This window comes from Pelophylax lessonae (genome assembly GCF_965119305.1).
Source record: "Pelophylax lessonae genome assembly, chromosome: 4".
Taxonomy (NCBI): domain Eukaryota; kingdom Metazoa; phylum Chordata; class Amphibia; order Anura; family Ranidae; genus Pelophylax; species Pelophylax lessonae.
Window position 1 is genome coordinate 202,261,535 of NC_138771.1, and position 17,885 is coordinate 202,279,419.

Consider the following 17,885-nt stretch of genomic DNA (forward strand, 5'->3'; position numbering starts at 1 on the left):
CCAGATTCCTATTTAGTCTAGGTTCACACTTGCGAGAGCACATGTAAATCTGCTCTTTAGCAGACAATGTGGGGTGTTTTTAATAGTGGCACTCCCACGCATTTGAAAATGCAACAGGTTTTCGGGTGTGGGAAACCGCATGGTGCCCTGAGCATCATGGGTTTCCGTAAGAGTGCATTTTGGGAAAAGCGTTGGGACTCCCCCCCCCCCCCCCCCCCCCCCCCTGCATTTCATGCAAACTCAGAGCCACATAAGTGTGAACCTAGCCTTTGGGTGCTTGCATTTTAAAATGCATATAAGCTGAATCACTAGGCAAAGTTGTTGCCACATTTTGGAATAAGGTTTTACTTCATTTTCAGGAAGTGTAATGTTGCATTACTTTTTCTTTCACAACTTGAAGTTTTTTTTTTTTTTCTTCTCTTTAGCCCAAAGCTGTTAAACAGAGTCCAGTGGGAATGAAAAATCTGAGCCGCATGGGTTCTACAGAGGATTTGGTTTCTGGAAATTCCAGCATTGCATCTGATATCAGTGAGTCGTCTTTCAACAGCTCCATAGGGCAGAGCAAAAGGTCTCTGGCGCTTCCTAGCAAGGTAATTTGCAGCTGTTGTCTCTCGACTCACTCAATGAGTGATAATCGGTACTACTCACTGGGCTTAGTCAAACCAAATTAACAAATGCTAGAAATATGTTACACTTCATTAAAAAGGTACCCAAACACATCATTCCACACACACATCCACATCATTCGCATACAAAAGCATGGTGACCCAATGAGGTCTATAAAGATATCACAATTTAATGGGTTTCAATATGCACAAATAAGATCTAACAATATATATCCCTCCTGGGATCATGGGAGTTTTTTTTTTTTTTCCCTCCCATCATGGATGATGCGTTGGTACATGTACATCATTAGGAACCTCCTTTCTTCACCATGGCAAAATTTGGAGCAAATCGGTATATGTGGGAAGCTTGGAAATCCTTTAAGAAAATTCCTAGTGCAAAGCAGTGAAAGGTGGAATGATTTTCAAGGGGACAGCAAGAGTATAGTGGTCCAGAGGAGGAAACAATGGTTAATGGCATGAAATAAGGTTGGATATTATAGTTTAAACCCCCCCCCCCCCCACCTTCCTTGCATCACGCCCAGCTTCCTCGGTCCTTCATTACAGTAACAGTGCCCTCCTCCTTTTCCTAGCTTACACAGGGCAGAGGGTAGGCACAGCAGCTTACTTTGGAGTGCAGAACAGCAGAGGGTGAGACCTGCCCCAGTTAACTGATTGAATGCTAGAACTGCTCTGCATTCTAGCAATCAGTTAACTGGGCCAGCCTCCGTCCATCGATGTGTGTGTTGCTCTTCTGATGTGAGATCTATAAAGACAACAGCCGATGGCAGTTGAAGTGGGGGGGGGGGGGGCAAATCCTAAATGGCGCAGCGGGGCCAAACGTAAAACTGGCTCTGCCTGTGGTCCGTCATTTAGTGATGCCTGATCTAGAGGGTTAGTAGTCGGTGGTGGTCGTCATAGTAGTTCGAATCGCAACCACCAGTCTACCTGCCTGGAATTTGTGTTCTCCCTTTGCCTGCATAGGTTTTTCTGCAGGTACCCTGGTTTCCTCTCACACTCCAGACATGCTGTTAGGGAAATTGGCTTCTGTCTAAATTGGCCTTAGTGTATGTGTGAATGTGAGTAAGGGACCTTGGATTGTATGCTTCTTGAGGACAGGGAATAATATATAATATTCGCTGTGTAAATTGTCAGCGCTTTTTACTATTTTTAATTAAAAGGCTGCGCTGTGTAATGACGAAAAATGTACACTAACTCTTTCGCAGCTGGGGCATTAAAGGATAAGCTTTTTTTTTTTTTTTCTAACATGTTGCTGACACAATTTAATAAAAACAGCCTGGCTGTGCAGGGCTCCAGCCACATCACTGGGGGGAGGAAGCAAACAAGTGGAGCTTCTGTTTTTGGGGGGAGCTCTGCTGCAAGGGCCCCCAGAAGTTCGGTCCCTCTGCGGCCAGGCCATTTACAAGGACACATGTGCAGTAGGGGGCCGGCTGTGAAGCTGCAAGGCTTCACTGCCGGTTTCCCTTACAAGGAATGGAGGCAACGGCACCAGAGAGCGGATTGATAAATCGTCTGGGATGCCAACATCGCAAAATCCCTGGACAGGTAAGTGTGTGTTCTGTGGTTTTTTTTTTTTTTTAAGTCAGCAGCTACAGTATTTGTAGCTGCTGACTTGAAATCTCTTGGTGGGGGTAGCTGGAGCTCCACTTTAAGTACCTGTTAAGTGTGTAACTGAATGCTTGTACGAGATACAAGCACACAGCTTACACCGAGTCTGCAAGGGCCCTGCATAGCACTCGCAATCTGAGAGATGTATGTAGTAAAACCTTGGATTGAGAGTAACTTGGTTTTATAGCCTTTTGTAAGACTAGCAAATTTTTTTTTTTTATGTTGACTTGATAAATGAGCGTTGTCTTGATATACATGTAGCATCATGTCACAACTGCAAATATAAAAAGGAAGAGGTGCCTCGAAGTGTAGCAATATGGTTACATTTAATGAAGGTACAACCTTTAGCAACTCACATGGTTGATGAATAACAGGCACATCTAAGGATGCAGGCATCTGGGGTATCCTCCCCACCGCCGTTGACGACGTCCCTTCCACACTGCGCTCCATGAGTGCTTCAAGCCTTGCTTTCAGATCGCGCTACTGCAGGGTAGTTTTCCCTGTCACGATTGAAGTCTGAGCGGTGAGGAGGATGGTCTGTCAAGGGTATTGAATTCAAATTCATGGAGGTCCGAATAGTAAAAACAATTTCCAGCAGAGGTCCAAATAGCATTTTTGTGCTATGACTCAGATTCTTTACATCACTGCCCTGGTGTGCAGGCACGACAGCTCATTCATCTGAATGGGCTGCTGAGCCTGCGTTTTCTGCTGGGAAAAGGCCCTGGCACCGTTTTTTTAAAAATGCAGCCGCATAAAAACGATCACCACAGTACTGCCACCTTCACTGCCCCTTAGACATACACCCACCCCCCCCCCACACACACACCCTTCACATCTGCCCCCCCCCTTACATGACCCTGCTCCCCATCCTTCACAAGTTTGTCATTTCTTCCTTTCAGAGAGGAGGAGGCGGGACAATCCTGAACTGAAGTCAGGCACAGCAGCACTGTATGGGGCGTGGGAGCTGCCGGGTGCTGGTCCCACCCCCAGTTCAGAATTGTCCTGCTCTCTGCTCTGTAATGACAGCGGCGGAGGCTGGGGACAAAATCATCAGCTAAATGGTCTGTCGCAGGGGTCCAGATAGAGCAGTAGCTCGGGCCGGACGCTGTTTAGTGATGCCCGGTCTATATGGACAGCTTTTCCCCGGATGTCTGCATACTTAGATTTGCCTCCTATAATCATCAACCATGTGAGTTGCTAAATGTTGTACTTTTTTTATTAAATGTAACCATATCGCTACACTTGGAGGCGCCTCTCTCTTTTTTTATACACTGTAGCTCCTGCTGGATTTTGCTTCTAATCCCCTTGAGGTGGCTGCCATTTGTGGATGGACTTTTGATGGACGTTTTATGGTTGTACAATTTATCACTTTGCTGTAATCTCGTTATAGTGAATATAAACTTAAGGACTTATAAATAAATAGTTGTGGAACGAATCTGAGTTTCCATTATTTCTTATGGGGAAATGTGCTTTTGATATAAGGGTGCTTTGGATTACAAGCATGTCTCCGGAACTTATTATGCAATCCAGGTTTTACTGAGGGGTGGAACCGGCGGCAAATTCTCAAAAGTGTAAAAACACTAAATGACATGATACAAAGCTGTGATCCTAACGGATTACACTGTATCATGCCATTTCAGCACAGGATTGCACCTGGTGACTTTTTTCCAGTGCCCTGCCTGTGCTTTGTGCCTGGAAAATTTTGAACGACCAATCGCTGTTTTGCGCAAATGCGCTTTTAGACTAAATGGAAACCAGCGAAATGGAGTTACTTGAAGAACTGAGCGATAACGATTCATGGGAAAATTCGTCATCAGGTACGGAAATTGACGACAGCCACGATTCCGTTGTCTTTCTGGCACATAGCTTGTGGAATTTGTGAAGTATATCAAATGATTCTTCAGAATTTCCGACGGAGCTATGTGCTTGAAAGAGACATCAGAATCGTCGCTGTCGTCCCTTTCCGTACCTGATGACTAATTCTCCAAAGAATCGATATCGCTCAGTTCTTCAAGTAACTCCATTTCGCTGTCGCTGTTTTCCAGTTCGTCTAAAAGCGATTTTGCGTAAAAAGAATGCTTTTTGGACGCCATGGTCGTTCTCAGCTCCAGGAATTCTCTAGCCTGTGAAGTAGCTACTCTGGAGACTTTGTGAGATCATTTCAACCTGATCTACGTTCTCTTACTGTGGAGCTCCTGGCTTGTCTCTTCTGCATTAAAAGGATGGAGAGTATTTTGGTCTCGTCACACGGAACTGACTTGGGCAGATGTGGTACTCCTGACCGCCAGAATCTTTTGTCCAAAGACAGATTTGCCACCGGCTTCAGGGTAACCCGGTTCCTTTTATGTTTAGGGGCTATCCAAATGGGTTCTCCCTACACTAGGAAATCCACCTCTCATAAGCTCTACCATCACACTTGGGAAGGCTTTGGGTATGCTTTTTTGCATTTTAATATGTAAAAAGACTTGCAAGCCTCCTGAAATAGCTGCTGGACAGTCTGGCTTGAATACTTTGATCCAATGCTCTAAATGTGTGTTTAGGTGTTCCAAACACTAATACTGGTTTATAGCAGGGAGGGATTGAGGCATTTAGAACTTTCATGGTACGGTATGAACCACAATACAAAAAGTAAAAAAAATGTATATACATACATTTTTTATTATACCAAATACAGCTTAAAAAACACCCCTTTGTACATAGGGGATACATCTTAGGACAGTATATCAAGGAGAGCCCATTAGGGGCATAACAGTTTGAACAAAATCACACTTCAGTGAGACGTTGGATAATGAGTGGGTTATCCTCCAAGGTGGGGGCCCTTAACCACTTAAGCCCCGGAAGATTTTACCCCCATTCCGACCAGGGGGTATTTTGCCATTCGGCACTGCGTGACTTTAACGGACAATTGCGCGGTCATGCGACGCTGTACCTAAACAAATTTGGCGTCCTTTTTTTCCCACAAACAGAGCTATCTTTTGGTGGTTTTTGATCACGCGCTATAAACAAAGAGCGTAAATTTTGCAAAAATAGCAATATTTCACATTTTTTTTATATGAAATTCCCCCCCAAAAAAATATAAAAATCAGAATTTTTTAACATTTTCGGCCAATTTGTTTTATGCTACCTATGTTTGGTAAAAAAAAAAAAACGCAAAAAGCGTATTTTCATTGGTTTGCGCAAGTTATCGCGTTTACTAACAAAGGGAAAGAATTTTTTTTTTTTTTTTTTTTTTTTTTTTTTTTTTTTTTCGGTACTGCGACATTGGGGCAGACAGATCGGACCCTTGACTGACATTTTTGACACTTTTGGGGTTACCAGTGACATTTCTACAGTAATCAGTGCTATACATATGCACTGTTACTGTAAAAATACACTGGTAGTGAAGGGGTTAACTTTATTTGGGAGGGAGGGGCTGTGTGTGTCCCTAGGGGCGTGCTTTCTACTGTGATTGGCTGTGGCTTGAGCTGTAAGGACACTGATCAACGGATCTACATAGTAGATCCGTGTGATCAGTGTCTTTACACCGAGGAGAATGACAGGTCGCTTGTTTACACAAGCTGCCTGCCTTTCTCCCTCTCCCCCGCCGATCGCCGAGTGACCGGCGGACATCGGGTCTGCTGGTCACACGCGCGGGGGGGGGGGTCCGTGGGCGCGCGCTCGCTCCCTAGACCCTCACAAGCTAGTGACGTAGCCCTACGTCACTTTGCCTGTGAGGGGCTGACTGCCGACGTAGATCGGCGTTAGGCAGTCGGCAAGTGGTTAATAATTGATTTCCAATCTCATATCTTACAATCTACATGTTTCGCAGGATAACCGCTTCTTTGGGAGTAGTATTGAGAGGTGTGATCTATGAAGAAAATATAAAGCAAAAGATAATATACATATAGGTACAAACATGATAGAATGATAAAGCCTAGTAATAGCTTAAAAGTTGTTGCCACAGAAGAGTCAAGAAGGTTTTACCAAAAACCTTGGCAAAATTCCCAGACTCTATATCCCTTCTTATGAACAGGGTGGGGCCACATCCACCAGAAGGCCAAATTATCTGCAAATGGGTACACAACGCTAGATGGTAAGTCCCCCGGGATGACCTATTATTTCCAGTAAAGAATCCCTTAGGGAACAGGCCAGTAGATTTGTGGGCTCCCATAGTTTTTGTGACGCTTCTAACCTCCTCCGACATATGGAGGGCTGTCTTGCTGCCAATGTCCGCTCTAGACTAATGTGCCTTGTGTAGGTAGGACATTAAAGAGAATGGTTACTGCTGTGAATGATGTGGAGAAAGCCAAGGGTGCTTTTGAAGGGGCGCTGAGGACAGGAACGTAGTGGGGTGTGCAAGGGGGACAGAAAACACTTTTGTAATGACAAGTTTGTGATGTGAAGGATCTGAGGCTAGGTTTTTTAACATTGCTACCTGTGTTCTGCATGTAGGCAGCCCATTCATTTCATTGGGCTGTTTTACATGCAGAAACATACAAAAAATAGTCGCTGACACTTTTTAAATGGCGCTGCACCAAGCTGGTTTGGTGCACGAAAACTTACAGCGTTTTGCCAATGCTTCAAGGTGGAAAATCTTTTCTCCCCTTGTAATGAACAGTGGTCCCCATGGATGCCAGCCTACCTGGCTGGGGAGGCGTCCTCAGCAAGCATTCTGCTCAGGAGCTCTGGACACAGTCTAGACTACCGATCAATGTCCTGGAACTCTCAGCGATCAGACTGTGTCTGGATCATTGAACGGATTGTCTTCAGGGATGCCCAGTGCGCAATCAATTGGACAATGCCACAGCCATGGCTTATGTCAATCACCAAGGGGGCACAAGTGTCCTGGCGACTCTGGAGGTAGCTGGCATTCTAAGGTGGGCAGAATGGTTCGTTCCAGCCCTCTCCGCCGTACACATTCCTGGTGGAAAATTGGCAGGCGGGATTACCTCAGTCGGCAGGTGTTCGACCAAGGGGAGCAGGTGTTTGATCAGCTGTGTCTCCTGAGGTTGATCTGTTGGCGTCTCGGCTCGACAGAAAGGTGGGGTTTGTGGCCTGGTCATGGGAATCATCGGGCAGATGCCACGGATGCGCTGGTGGCCCTGTGGGGGTCAGTATCATCTGATCTCTATCTATGCCTTCCGTCCTCTCAAGTGGAGTACCATCAAGGGCCAGGTCTCCGCCTTGGGTCTTTCCAACAACTTTTGGCCACATACTCCCTGGTGCGTACCTTTTCTTCAGGGTGTCAGACATTTGGTTCCTCCAGTGCGGGCTCCATTTGACCCCTTGGGATCTGAATTTTGTGCTCATAGCTCTACAGAAGCCTCCCTTTAAAAGATTTGGGAGATTCCCCTGCTTACGCTGTCCCAGAAGGTGGCCGCCTTGGTGGTTATCCCTTCTTTGCGCAGGGTGTCGGAGCTGGCGGCATTATCCTGTCGCTCACCTTATTTGATGATTCACAAGGATGAGATGGTGCTTTGCCCCTGTCCGTCATTCCTTCCTAAGGTGGTCTCTGACTTTCTTTTGCATGAAGACATTGTGTTGCCTTCTGTGTCCCAGGCCTAAACATCCAAAGGAAATTGCCTTGGATGTGGTCTGGGCAATTCAGGTGTACCTGGTAGCTACCAGGAGTACCTGGTCGTCGGTGCACACTTTTACAAAGTTTTATAAAGTGGATGTGGAGGCATCTGTGGATTTGGCTGCAAGGTATTGCAGGCTGCTGTCGAGAGGACCTGATCCTGTGTGTGTGTGTTTTTTTTTTTTTTTTTTTTTTTTTTTTTGAGCCTTCCTATAATTCAACTTTTTAACTTTAATAAATACATATGCCTATTTATACCTAAAGTGTGTTATTGGTTACCTTCCACCTGGTTCCCACAGTCGCCCGGGAGACCGCCATCTGGTGTTGCCCCATCTTGCAGATTATTTGGCCTTAGGGTGGGGCCGCATCACCCATGTTTATGAGAAGGGGTTTATAGTCTGGGAATTTTGCCAAGGTTTTTGGTAAAACCTTGCATCTTCTATGGCAACAACCTATAAGCTGTTGCTATGTTTATCTTTTGCTTTTATATTTTCTATTTTTGTCATATATCACACCTGTCATCAATACTACTCCCGAAGAATCGGTTATCCCGCAAAACATGTTATCCCGCAAAACATGTAGAGTGTAAGATATTAGATTGAAAATCTATTGATTAGGGCCTCCACCTTGGAGGATACCCCACTCAATATCCAATTTCTCATTGAAGTGTGATTTTGTTCAAACTGTTATGCCCCAATGGGCTCTTTGATGTAGTGTCCTAAGATGTACCCCCTATGTACAAAGGGGTGTTTTTTTTTTTTTTTATGCATGTAGCACACACTATATACTAAATTTGTGTGTTTTTTTTTTTTTTTTTTTTAAGCTTAATTTAGGCAAAACACAGTTTAAAACCCCATCAGCTGCTCCAAGTCTCAGGAGGAATACCTCATCTTCATCATCTTCCCATTCCAGTATAAATACTAGCTTGAATTCCAGTTTGTCCTCTCCACCTGCTGCCAGTGGTAAGCTAGAAAAACCCATTATGTTAAATATGCTTGTGGTCTGTACATGTGGTTTTGCTCGCATCTGTTGGCTTACTCCAATTTGTACGGCTATTTTCTCAGCTGCTGCATGAATTTAGTGTTCAAACATCCAACCTATCATTTGTCCTTTCAGCTAAACGAAATGCATCTCTTAACACTTCCCTGAACACCTCAATAAACAGCTCAAGACTGAAGCCAAATACCAGCAAACTTGTACGCCCTCTTGGTGGGATAGGATCTACATTAAAGATGGCCAGTTCAGACACCAACAACCGCCTAAAACCAAATGCAGTAGCAAAAACAAATGGTAACAAACCTTCATCAGTCTCAATGGCCCAGCCACAGACTCCAGCTGGCAAAGTTCAAAGGCAGACTTCTGCACCTAATCTACATAGACTGCCTCCTCCATCTAAACCAGAAAGTGGAGTAAAAGCAATGCCCACAAAGCCGCAGGCAAAAATATTGCCTACCCCAACAAGCAGACTAAAGCCACCACAAAAGTCAGAGGGTAAGTTTTCATTTAGTAACTGCGATATATAAAACGCTCCCTGTTCATTTTGTGACTTCTGTTGCATCTACTACTAATCACTAATCGAAGTATGTGTTTTTTTTTTTTTTTTTTTGTTTTTTGTGACACAGGGCTGTCGCCTGACAGCACAGCAAGACATTCTCTGAAACCAACACGATTACTTTCATGTGGGGAAATTGGCAGGTAATGTGAATAGCTATGTTTTGCTGAAGACTGCTTTTTACAGAAACTTCTTATGGGTGTTTTTTTTTTTTTTTTTTTTTTTTTCCCCCCTGAAATATCTTCTCGAAGTACCTTTTTAGCAAGGAACCCTTCTAGGCTGTCAAACGGTTCAGTCTGTTCTCACTCTCCAGCAGAGGGACTCCAGTCACAGGGGCTATTATATTACTCTGACCTGGTCAGAACTGGTTTCAGTCTCTGCTCGTTGGCATCAGAAGGGGAGGAGAAGCTGCAGGGGAATAGTATTACTCAATCACGGCAGGAGTAGAGTGGAGGGGTGGAGAAGAGATCGGTTTCACACAGACTACGGAAGTGACAAGGAGGGAGGGGAGAGATGTACTCACGCTGTAGACACAGCAGGCAGGCTGACAACTCTATCCTAGATCAGCAGCCATGATTTTCATGGTCAGTTTACACCGGGGAACACCCGAACAGGCAGGATCAACCAGTTTTAAAACATTGAAAGGGCTAAATGACACTGCAAAAGCACAATACTAAATATAAATTCTTAAAGGGACAGGAGCATTTTTTTTTTTTTTTTTTTTTTCTTCACAAAAGAACTTCTCTCAAGGAAAGTATACCGTTACTTGTTTTGTTTAATTACTAATGCTAGCAGCATAAGGAACAGCATTTAGTTTGTTGATTAAGTGCGCTTTAAAACGGTGTCCAGCTTTAACACTTGACAGGGGTGCTTACAGTGCTCAGCAGATGCCATAGTTTTGATTGTAAGCAGAGCCAACTGTTTTTACAATTCTCTGTAGTTTGGTATTTCTGGATTGGGCTCTGTAGTTTGGAGTTTTTCAAAGTACTTTGGGAGGATCCCTGTCCAGAAGACAAATGGCGGATTGTGTGTGTGCGCGCGCGCAGGTCTGTCCAGTGTGGCAGATGCCAGACATCTGACAAATAGTGTGAGTGATTGTGGTGTGCTTGGAGCAGTGGTGCTGCAAGGTAGCAGTGTATTTGACCAAGACACTAGCTGAGTGTTTTGTTCTAGCCTGACTCGCATTCTGACAAGGCTGGGCGACTGAGAATCAGATCAGACCGGGCATTACAGAACACAACTAATGCAGAGCATACACAAACAAAAGGGCAGGCTATGCAGCCTGTATAAATGTAGCTTGAAGTGACCAGGAGCTGGGAACATTGATCATAACGAGATGAATTCTAAGACCATATTTATAGTTTATATTTTATGTAAATGTATCCTACAGCAGATATAGTACAGAAAAGACTAACCCAAAGAGGGATCATAGAGAGCAAACAAAAAAAACTTGGTGGGGGGAGAAGAGTCAGATGCAATGAAATGTGGGTAAATGGAATTAAAGAAAAGAGAATTTTTCCCTCTTACAGTTTTTCATATTAGATGAAGGAATCCAGACACTTGCCACCAGAGCAGGTAATGATTGAGAAGAAAGTGATGTCTGATCTCTGTAAAAGAAATGGGCAGTCCTAACTTTTCAGTAGTTTTCCCTTTCCTTGAGAATCAGTGAGGTTCTCCATTTCCTGAATCTCCTCAATCCAGAATGCCGGAATACAAGCCTTTGCTTGTAAGTAGGTGTTTGAGTAGGGAGTTTTTACATTTTTACAGTATCGTTCATGAGGTGAACAGCTGAGTTTTTATTAAGGGTCACTCCTGTTAGGGCATTGATCCTATTTTTTTACCTCCTGTCAAAAAGCGCCCAGTTTCGGGCAGTTCCAGAAGATATGAAGGAGCATCCCTTCATACACCCCATAGTGCCAACATGTGTTGGGTACCTGGGGAAACATACGGTGTAATTTTGCTGGGGTTCTATACCATTGCTTGTTGGATCTTCTAGCCCCCCTTCTGGTATCTGTTGGCCAGAGAAGCTTTGTGAAAAAGCGGGTTCTCTCCCTTTGGATGTGAGAGGTATTAAGATCACATTTGCATTGATTCAAAAAGGAGTTCCCGAGTATCGTCCAAGTCAATTATAGGGGCATAGAGATGAGAGCGAGCAAATGAGAAAGTCTTTGGCCATCTAGGCAGGTCTGCTCAAAGGAAGTAGGCTGTAGTGTGCGATCAACCGGAAGGGATGAGCATTCACTTGGGGGCACAATGGAGAAAGTCAAGTGAGGAGTGAAACCAAGATGCAATGTCACAACTCTACAGGAGTCTGAAATTATTAGAAAAATGGCCAAGTGTCTAACAATGTTTCCGCAACTGCTCGTCAAATTGGGGGGGGGGGGGGGGGTCTCCCATGCCCGGTCGGAATGCTGGGGTGCCAAGTACAGGAATAAGAGGACTCTGATGGGGTGGGACAGCAGAGGTCTGATAGGAGCCAGAAGTTGTGGTAACCTGCAGTGACACCTACTGTGGGGTGCTGCTGAACAGTCGCTAGGCAGTATTTAGGAAATCCATGGCAGTCCCTGCTAGGTGGGGTGCTTACCGTCGCCTGCTCAAGGTCAACCCAAGAATTGTGCTTTTTTTTTTTTTTTTTTTTTTTTCTTCGTGCATCATTCCATAAATCTAGTCAAATGAGGAGAAGCTTCATAATACACAAGGTCAGGGAAGGCAAGTCCCCCCTCTCTCCTAAGGTGGCAACAAGAAGATGGATCTGCAAACTTTTACCGGCTTGTCTGACCAAATGAAACTGAGAAAGTGAGACCGTAAATCTTTCAAAAAACCCTGTGGCAACCTTTGGAACAGGTAAAGAAGGCGCAGCATCACGGTAATTGATGTTGATATGGCTGACCCAGGTGGACCCCCTCCTTTTATCCCATTACTGGAGATCAGACGTGGGCTCCATTTTCTCAAATCTCCTTTCAGGACAGCACCTGGAGAGAGAGCATAGCCCCCCCCAAATCCCAGGAAACACTGCAGACTTTAAATCCCTCCCCTTCCACCATGCCTTCAGTTGTTGTTTTTTTTCTTCCGCCATGGTGGAAGCGCTGCAGGAACCAGTTAGGAGGACTGTGCTCTCTCCAAGTAAAGAAAGGGTAGGCTTACCTCTAGTAGAATTGTCCTTTTTTTTTTTTTTTTTTTTTTTTTAAGATGTGACCATACCGGCACCCGGCGTTCTCTGGAGTCACCGGCCCCTCCAGCTCAGGAGAGTAGTACCTCGTCTGGGGGTCCCGTCTGTGTGCTCCAGGACTCAGGCTGGTAGGCAGCTCAGGCAGGGAGTCGTTGCTTCGTTAGCCCTGCACGTCAGTCCTGGGTCTCGGCCAGCGAGTGTCGTTGCCGGTGGGCAGGACCTCCGGCGGGGAGCATGGCGGCTGTAGTTCTGGCCGCTGGAACACAAGGGTCAGGGGGTAGATCGAGCGGTGGTGCTTCCGCTCTCACAATGAGGGAATGCTGAAAGACAGAATTTTAAACAGATCTGTTTTGGACTGCTGCACACTCTGACGACATGGAGGAGACGGCTGCAGCAGCAGTGGATGCAGGCACCATGAGCACCGGCCCAGCCTAGGTAAGAGGGGTATAGAGGTGCCTCTATCTTTACTATTGGCCTTATTTTTTGTCTGTGTATTCCTCCTGTGGGAGTTCTGGGCTGTAAGTGCTGCGATTACGGTTCGTAGCCTTACAGCTGAGGCTGGGAAATTCTGTTAAAATGTTGCTGGCACAGGTTTTTCTTTCAGATGGTGATCTGTTCACTGATAGGTGACTGCTGATTTTGCTTTTTAGGTCAAATCCACAGTTAACGCTAAATGATCTGATCCCTCAGTGCAAAGGAAATGTCCGGCTTGTAAAAACCCCCTGAGAGATTCTTGGCCAAAACCACTATGTAAAAATTGCTTAACATACCTCTTTAAAGAAGAGTCTTCAGAACAGTGTCAAGATTTGTTCTCGTCCGTGAAAGTGTTAACGGATACATAAAGTTCGGTTCATTCCTTGTTAATGTGCCAGCAACGCAGACAGACTCCCAGCTAAGTACTTTATCCAGCTCCTTAGCATCCACCTCAAAGGCAGCAGGGGCCAGTGACTCGGAGGAAGGAGCAAGTACACTTCTTTCCCTCAAAGATTTGGATGATGATGAGAGGAAGAAGAGGATGGTTCCAGAGCTTCTAGATAATTTATATCTTTAGAAGAAATGGATGACTTAAGGCAATTTATACTACCCTGGAGATACAGGAAGAAAAGGTTCAGTTCTCCGTGCATGAAAAAATGTATCAGGGACTGAATGAATCCAAACATAGGGAATTCACAGTACATAAGGTTCTGTTTGAGACAGTCAAAAAACAAAAATGGAAAGCTCCTGAGAAGGACCCCCCCCCCCCCCCCCAAATACTCTTAGAAGGTTCCCCTTCGAAGATGGTGAGGCCCATGTTTGGAATAAAAGGCCTAGAGTTGACGCAGCCTTTTCTCAAGTCTCTCGTGTACAGATTTGGCATTCGAAGATATAGGCGTCTTAAAGGATGCAATGGACAGGAAAGCTGATTCTCTCCTTTAAAAGGGCATGGGCTTAAGAGCCAGCCTTGAGCTAGCTATTGCATCTACGGTGGTTGCCAGAAATCTGGAGTGCTGGTTGGAACAGCCTAAAGGACATGTGGAAGCAGGGACTTCGAGAAAAGATTTACTCAAGTCCTTCCCTTTACTGTTGAAAGCAGTAAAGTATATGGCCGATGCCTCTGAAGAATCAATTAAAATGTCTGATAGGTCCTCAGCACTGGTCAACTCAGCTAGACGCGCTATTTGGCTCAAAACTTGTTCAGGGGACTCTGCTTCTAAGACCAAATTGTGTGTAATTCCTTTCTTGGAGGATTTCCTCTTCGTGCCAGATCTGGAATCAGTCCTGGATAGAACGGCGTATAGGGAAAAAAGCTTTCCCTTCTAAAAAGAAACAGCTTCTCAAGAAGAATTTTCGTCGTCCTCTTCCCCCCCCCCCCCCCCCCCCCAATGATCAAAAAAGTAGACGTTGGTCCTCTCGCAAGGATAAAGGAAGAGACAGCTTGCTCTTCAGATCTCCGGATCAAGCTGCCAAGAGTGAATGACGGCCTCTTCCCAGTGGGAGGAAGGTTATCAAATTTCCTTCCACAATGGGAGCAAATAACCGCAAGTCCATTCGTCAGGAACGTTGCCGCCCAGGGCTACAGCCTGAAGTTCTCAAACTCCTCCGAGCAGGTTTTTGGTCAATCCTCTCCCAAGAGATGTAGAGAAGGCTTCCGCAATGTCCCTTTTACAAGAGCTGATGCAGCAGAAGGTTATATCCCTAGTCCCCAGGGATCAGGAGGGTAGGGGCTTCTATTCTCATCTTTTTGGTAAAGCAGCCCTCTGGCAGATTTCAAATTATTCTAAACCTGAAAATGTTAAACAAGTCGATACGGTACAAGCATTTTCGGATGGACACAATCTACTTGGTGACAAAGCTTCTGTCCCCAGGGTGTTTCATGATGTCATTGGACATGAGGGATGCTTATTTGCACATGCCAATTGCCCAGCCTTAATTTCTCCGTGTCTCAGTCAACTTGGGGGACTCTATTTTGGCATTTGCAGTTCAGGGCTCTTCCCTTCGTCTGTCGTCCTTATCCAGAGTGTTCACAAAATTTAATGGCGGAAGCGCTGAAACCATTGAGGTTGAGGGGGGATCTCCATTGTCCCTTATCTGGACGACCTCTTGCTCTTCGCAGACTCCCAGAGCCAGATGTCAGAAAACCTACAGGAGACCCAGTCCCATCTCAAGAGCTTGGGATGGCTCCTAAATTTGGGAAAGTCCAGTTTGATTCCAGCGCAGGAGATTTGTTTTTTGGGGTACGCAATAAACTCGGTGCTTCAGAAGGTTTTTCTCCCCGAAGAAAAAAAAGAAAATTCAGTCCGCACTTAGCCAGATTCAGACCAACCTCAAGGTGCCGGTCCGAGTGGCGATGGCAGCTTTGGGCTTGCTCGCCTCAATCCAGTGGGCCAGGCTGCACTCTCGCCCTCTGCAGATGGTTATTCTTCGCAAATGGTCACATCTAGAGTCCCTAGAGAAGTCCATCGGGATTACTACAGGGGTGAAGAGGGCTCACTGCTGGTGGGGAAACCCGGTCATTTTAACAAAGGGAACTGACTTGGTCCTTTCCCCTAAACAAACGGCTAACAATGGATGCGAGTGCATGGGGCTGGGTGGCCTATTTAGACCATACTGCACAAGGGACGTGGTCCAAGGCAGAGGCCAGGATATCGTCCCAACTGGCAGGAGTTGAATGCCGTCTTTCCCTTCAACAAGCTGTCGGGGATCAACATGTTCCTCGCGCCCCCCCCCTTGAAACCTCCGCTCAGGGGGGATCTTCTAACGCAGGGAACCCTGAACCATCTTGAGTCGGGTCGCCTACAAATGACAGCTTGGTTTCTGAAGAAGACACCTTAAAGCGGTTGTAAACCCTATAAAAAAAAAAAATAAATAAATAAAAAAAAAAAACCTGCAAGACAAAGGCATAATGAGCTAGTATGCATCGCATACTAGCCCATTATGTGTAACTTACCTTAAAACGAAGCCCCGACACGGACCCCCGGACATCGCTGCGGGCGCTGCCATGATCCCTCGTCGTCTCTTCCGGGTTCGGCGGCTCCGGCGCGCTGATTGGCCGGAAGAGACGGCTCCGGCGCGATGATTGGCCGGAGCCGCGATGACGTCACTCCTGCGCATGCGCGCGGGAGTGATTTTTTTTCCGGCAAGCTCCCGGCAACTTAATTGAAGGTCCCCACGGACCTTCAGAGCGCATGCGCCGCTCGCGCGAGCGGCTGCATGCACTGTAAATATCTCCTAAACCGTGCCGGTTTAGGAGATATTATTTGTACCTACAGGTAAGCCTTATTATAGGCTTACCTGTAGGTAAGTGTCAAAAAGCACTATACTACCGCTTTAAGGGCCAAAGGTCTGTCAGAGAAACGCATTACCACACTTGGCTCTAGTCACCTTCTTCCTACTGGAAATGTCTACCTCAAGGTGTGGAAGAAATCTAATTCCTGGTGTTCCTTTTTAAGGGACTTGAGGTTAAAAATATAGTTTCAGTTTTGGAATTCCTACATGAAGGAATGAAGAAGGCTGGCAGCCAGCATGCTAAAAACCCAAGTGGCGGCTCTTTCAGTTTTTTGAGAACTTTAGCGTAAGGCTTCTTTCACACGGTCCGCCTCCGCAGGCGGATCCGTGTTGCTCAGCGGGGATCAATCCGCGATCCCCGCTAAAGCCGGGCGGATGACAGCTCCGTCTCCGCTTGCAGAGCGGAGAGGGAGGTGTCTCAGCACCCGCTGCCCTCTATGGGGGATCGGAGGAGAGCGGACCGCTTGTCCGCTCTCATCAGATCCGCTCCGCTCCGATTACTGAACGGATGGAAAAATAGGGTTTCCATCCGTCCAGATTTCAGCACAGGATCGGATGCGGATGGCAGCGGAGGTGACCTCCGCTGACACCCGCTGCCCCATAGAGCTGCATGGAGGATCCGATCAGATCCGCCTAAAAAACTGACAGGCGGATCTGATCGGACCGCCCGTGTGAAAGAGCCCTTAGACGCTAATTAGATTTGTCAGGGCATTGGCACGGAAAAGGCCAGTAGTCCTTAGGGTTTTCCCTAGATGGGATTTGTCTCTTGTTACAGGGGTTCACTAAAGCTCCATTTGAACCCTTAGAGGAAGCTTCTCTGGAGAATTTAGTTGAGAACCTTTTTTTAGTAGCGATCACATCGGCCCGAAGAAAAGAATCAGCAAAATTCAGGCTTTGTCAATCGCAGATTTTTTTTTTTTTTTTTTTTCCCCAGAGCGAATAGTTCTTAGGACAGAAGCGGCCTTTCTTCCTAAGATCTCTACTTCCTTTCATCGTTCTCAAATAGTACTACCTACCTTTTTCTTCGGCTCGAGCAAACGCTAAAGAGGGGACTTTCCATACTTTAGATGTGAGAAGATGTCTAGTTCAGTATCAGTATTTAGCAGTGGCAAAGATTTCAGGAAATCGAACGCTCTTTGTAATCTTCACGGGACCCTGCAAAGGAGAAAAGGCCTCCAAAAGTCCTTTGGGAAGGTGGCTTAAGGGGCAATTAAAGATGTTTACATAGCCTAAGGGGGGGGGGGGGTGAAGATCCTCCTGAGGGTATTGCTGCCCATTTTACTAGGTCAGTGGCCACTTCCTGGGCTGAAAAGAGCTGGTGCCTGGCCTGAACAAATCTGCAAGGCAGCTACCTGGTCCAGCTTTTCTACTTTCCTCCGGCAATTTAGGCTAGACTTACTGTCAGCTGCTGATCAAGCCTTCAGTAGGAAGCTCCTGCAGGCAGTGGTCCCGCCCTAGGGTAAGTTACTCAGCGATCCTCTCCAAGTGCTGTCCTGAAAGACTATTTGAGAAAACCTTGGAGGACAGCAGCCTACTTCCCTTGCTAGGTTTTTTTTCGAAGAACGTCTTCACAAAACAACCAAACAGGTTATGTGTTCTGTTTTGCAGCAT

The 17,885-nt window shown here is 46.0% G+C and overlaps 1 protein-coding gene across 1 annotated transcript in view; it reads left to right on the forward strand.

Annotated features, from left to right (window-relative positions):
- The window catches only part of GTSE1 (G2 and S-phase expressed 1), a gene marked incomplete at its 5' end in the record, with an annotated part of 97,865 nt that overhangs the window by 22,156 nt on the left and 57,824 nt on the right, over nt 1–17,885 (forward strand). Inside the window, 4 exons of the mRNA XM_082253535.1 lie at nt 426–590; nt 8,612–8,750; nt 8,905–9,279; nt 9,411–9,483. Coding sequence (XP_082109661.1) covers nt 426–590; nt 8,612–8,750; nt 8,905–9,279; nt 9,411–9,483 — 752 coding nt within the window. The remainder of the gene's footprint in view (nt 1–425; nt 591–8,611; nt 8,751–8,904; nt 9,280–9,410; nt 9,484–17,885) is intronic.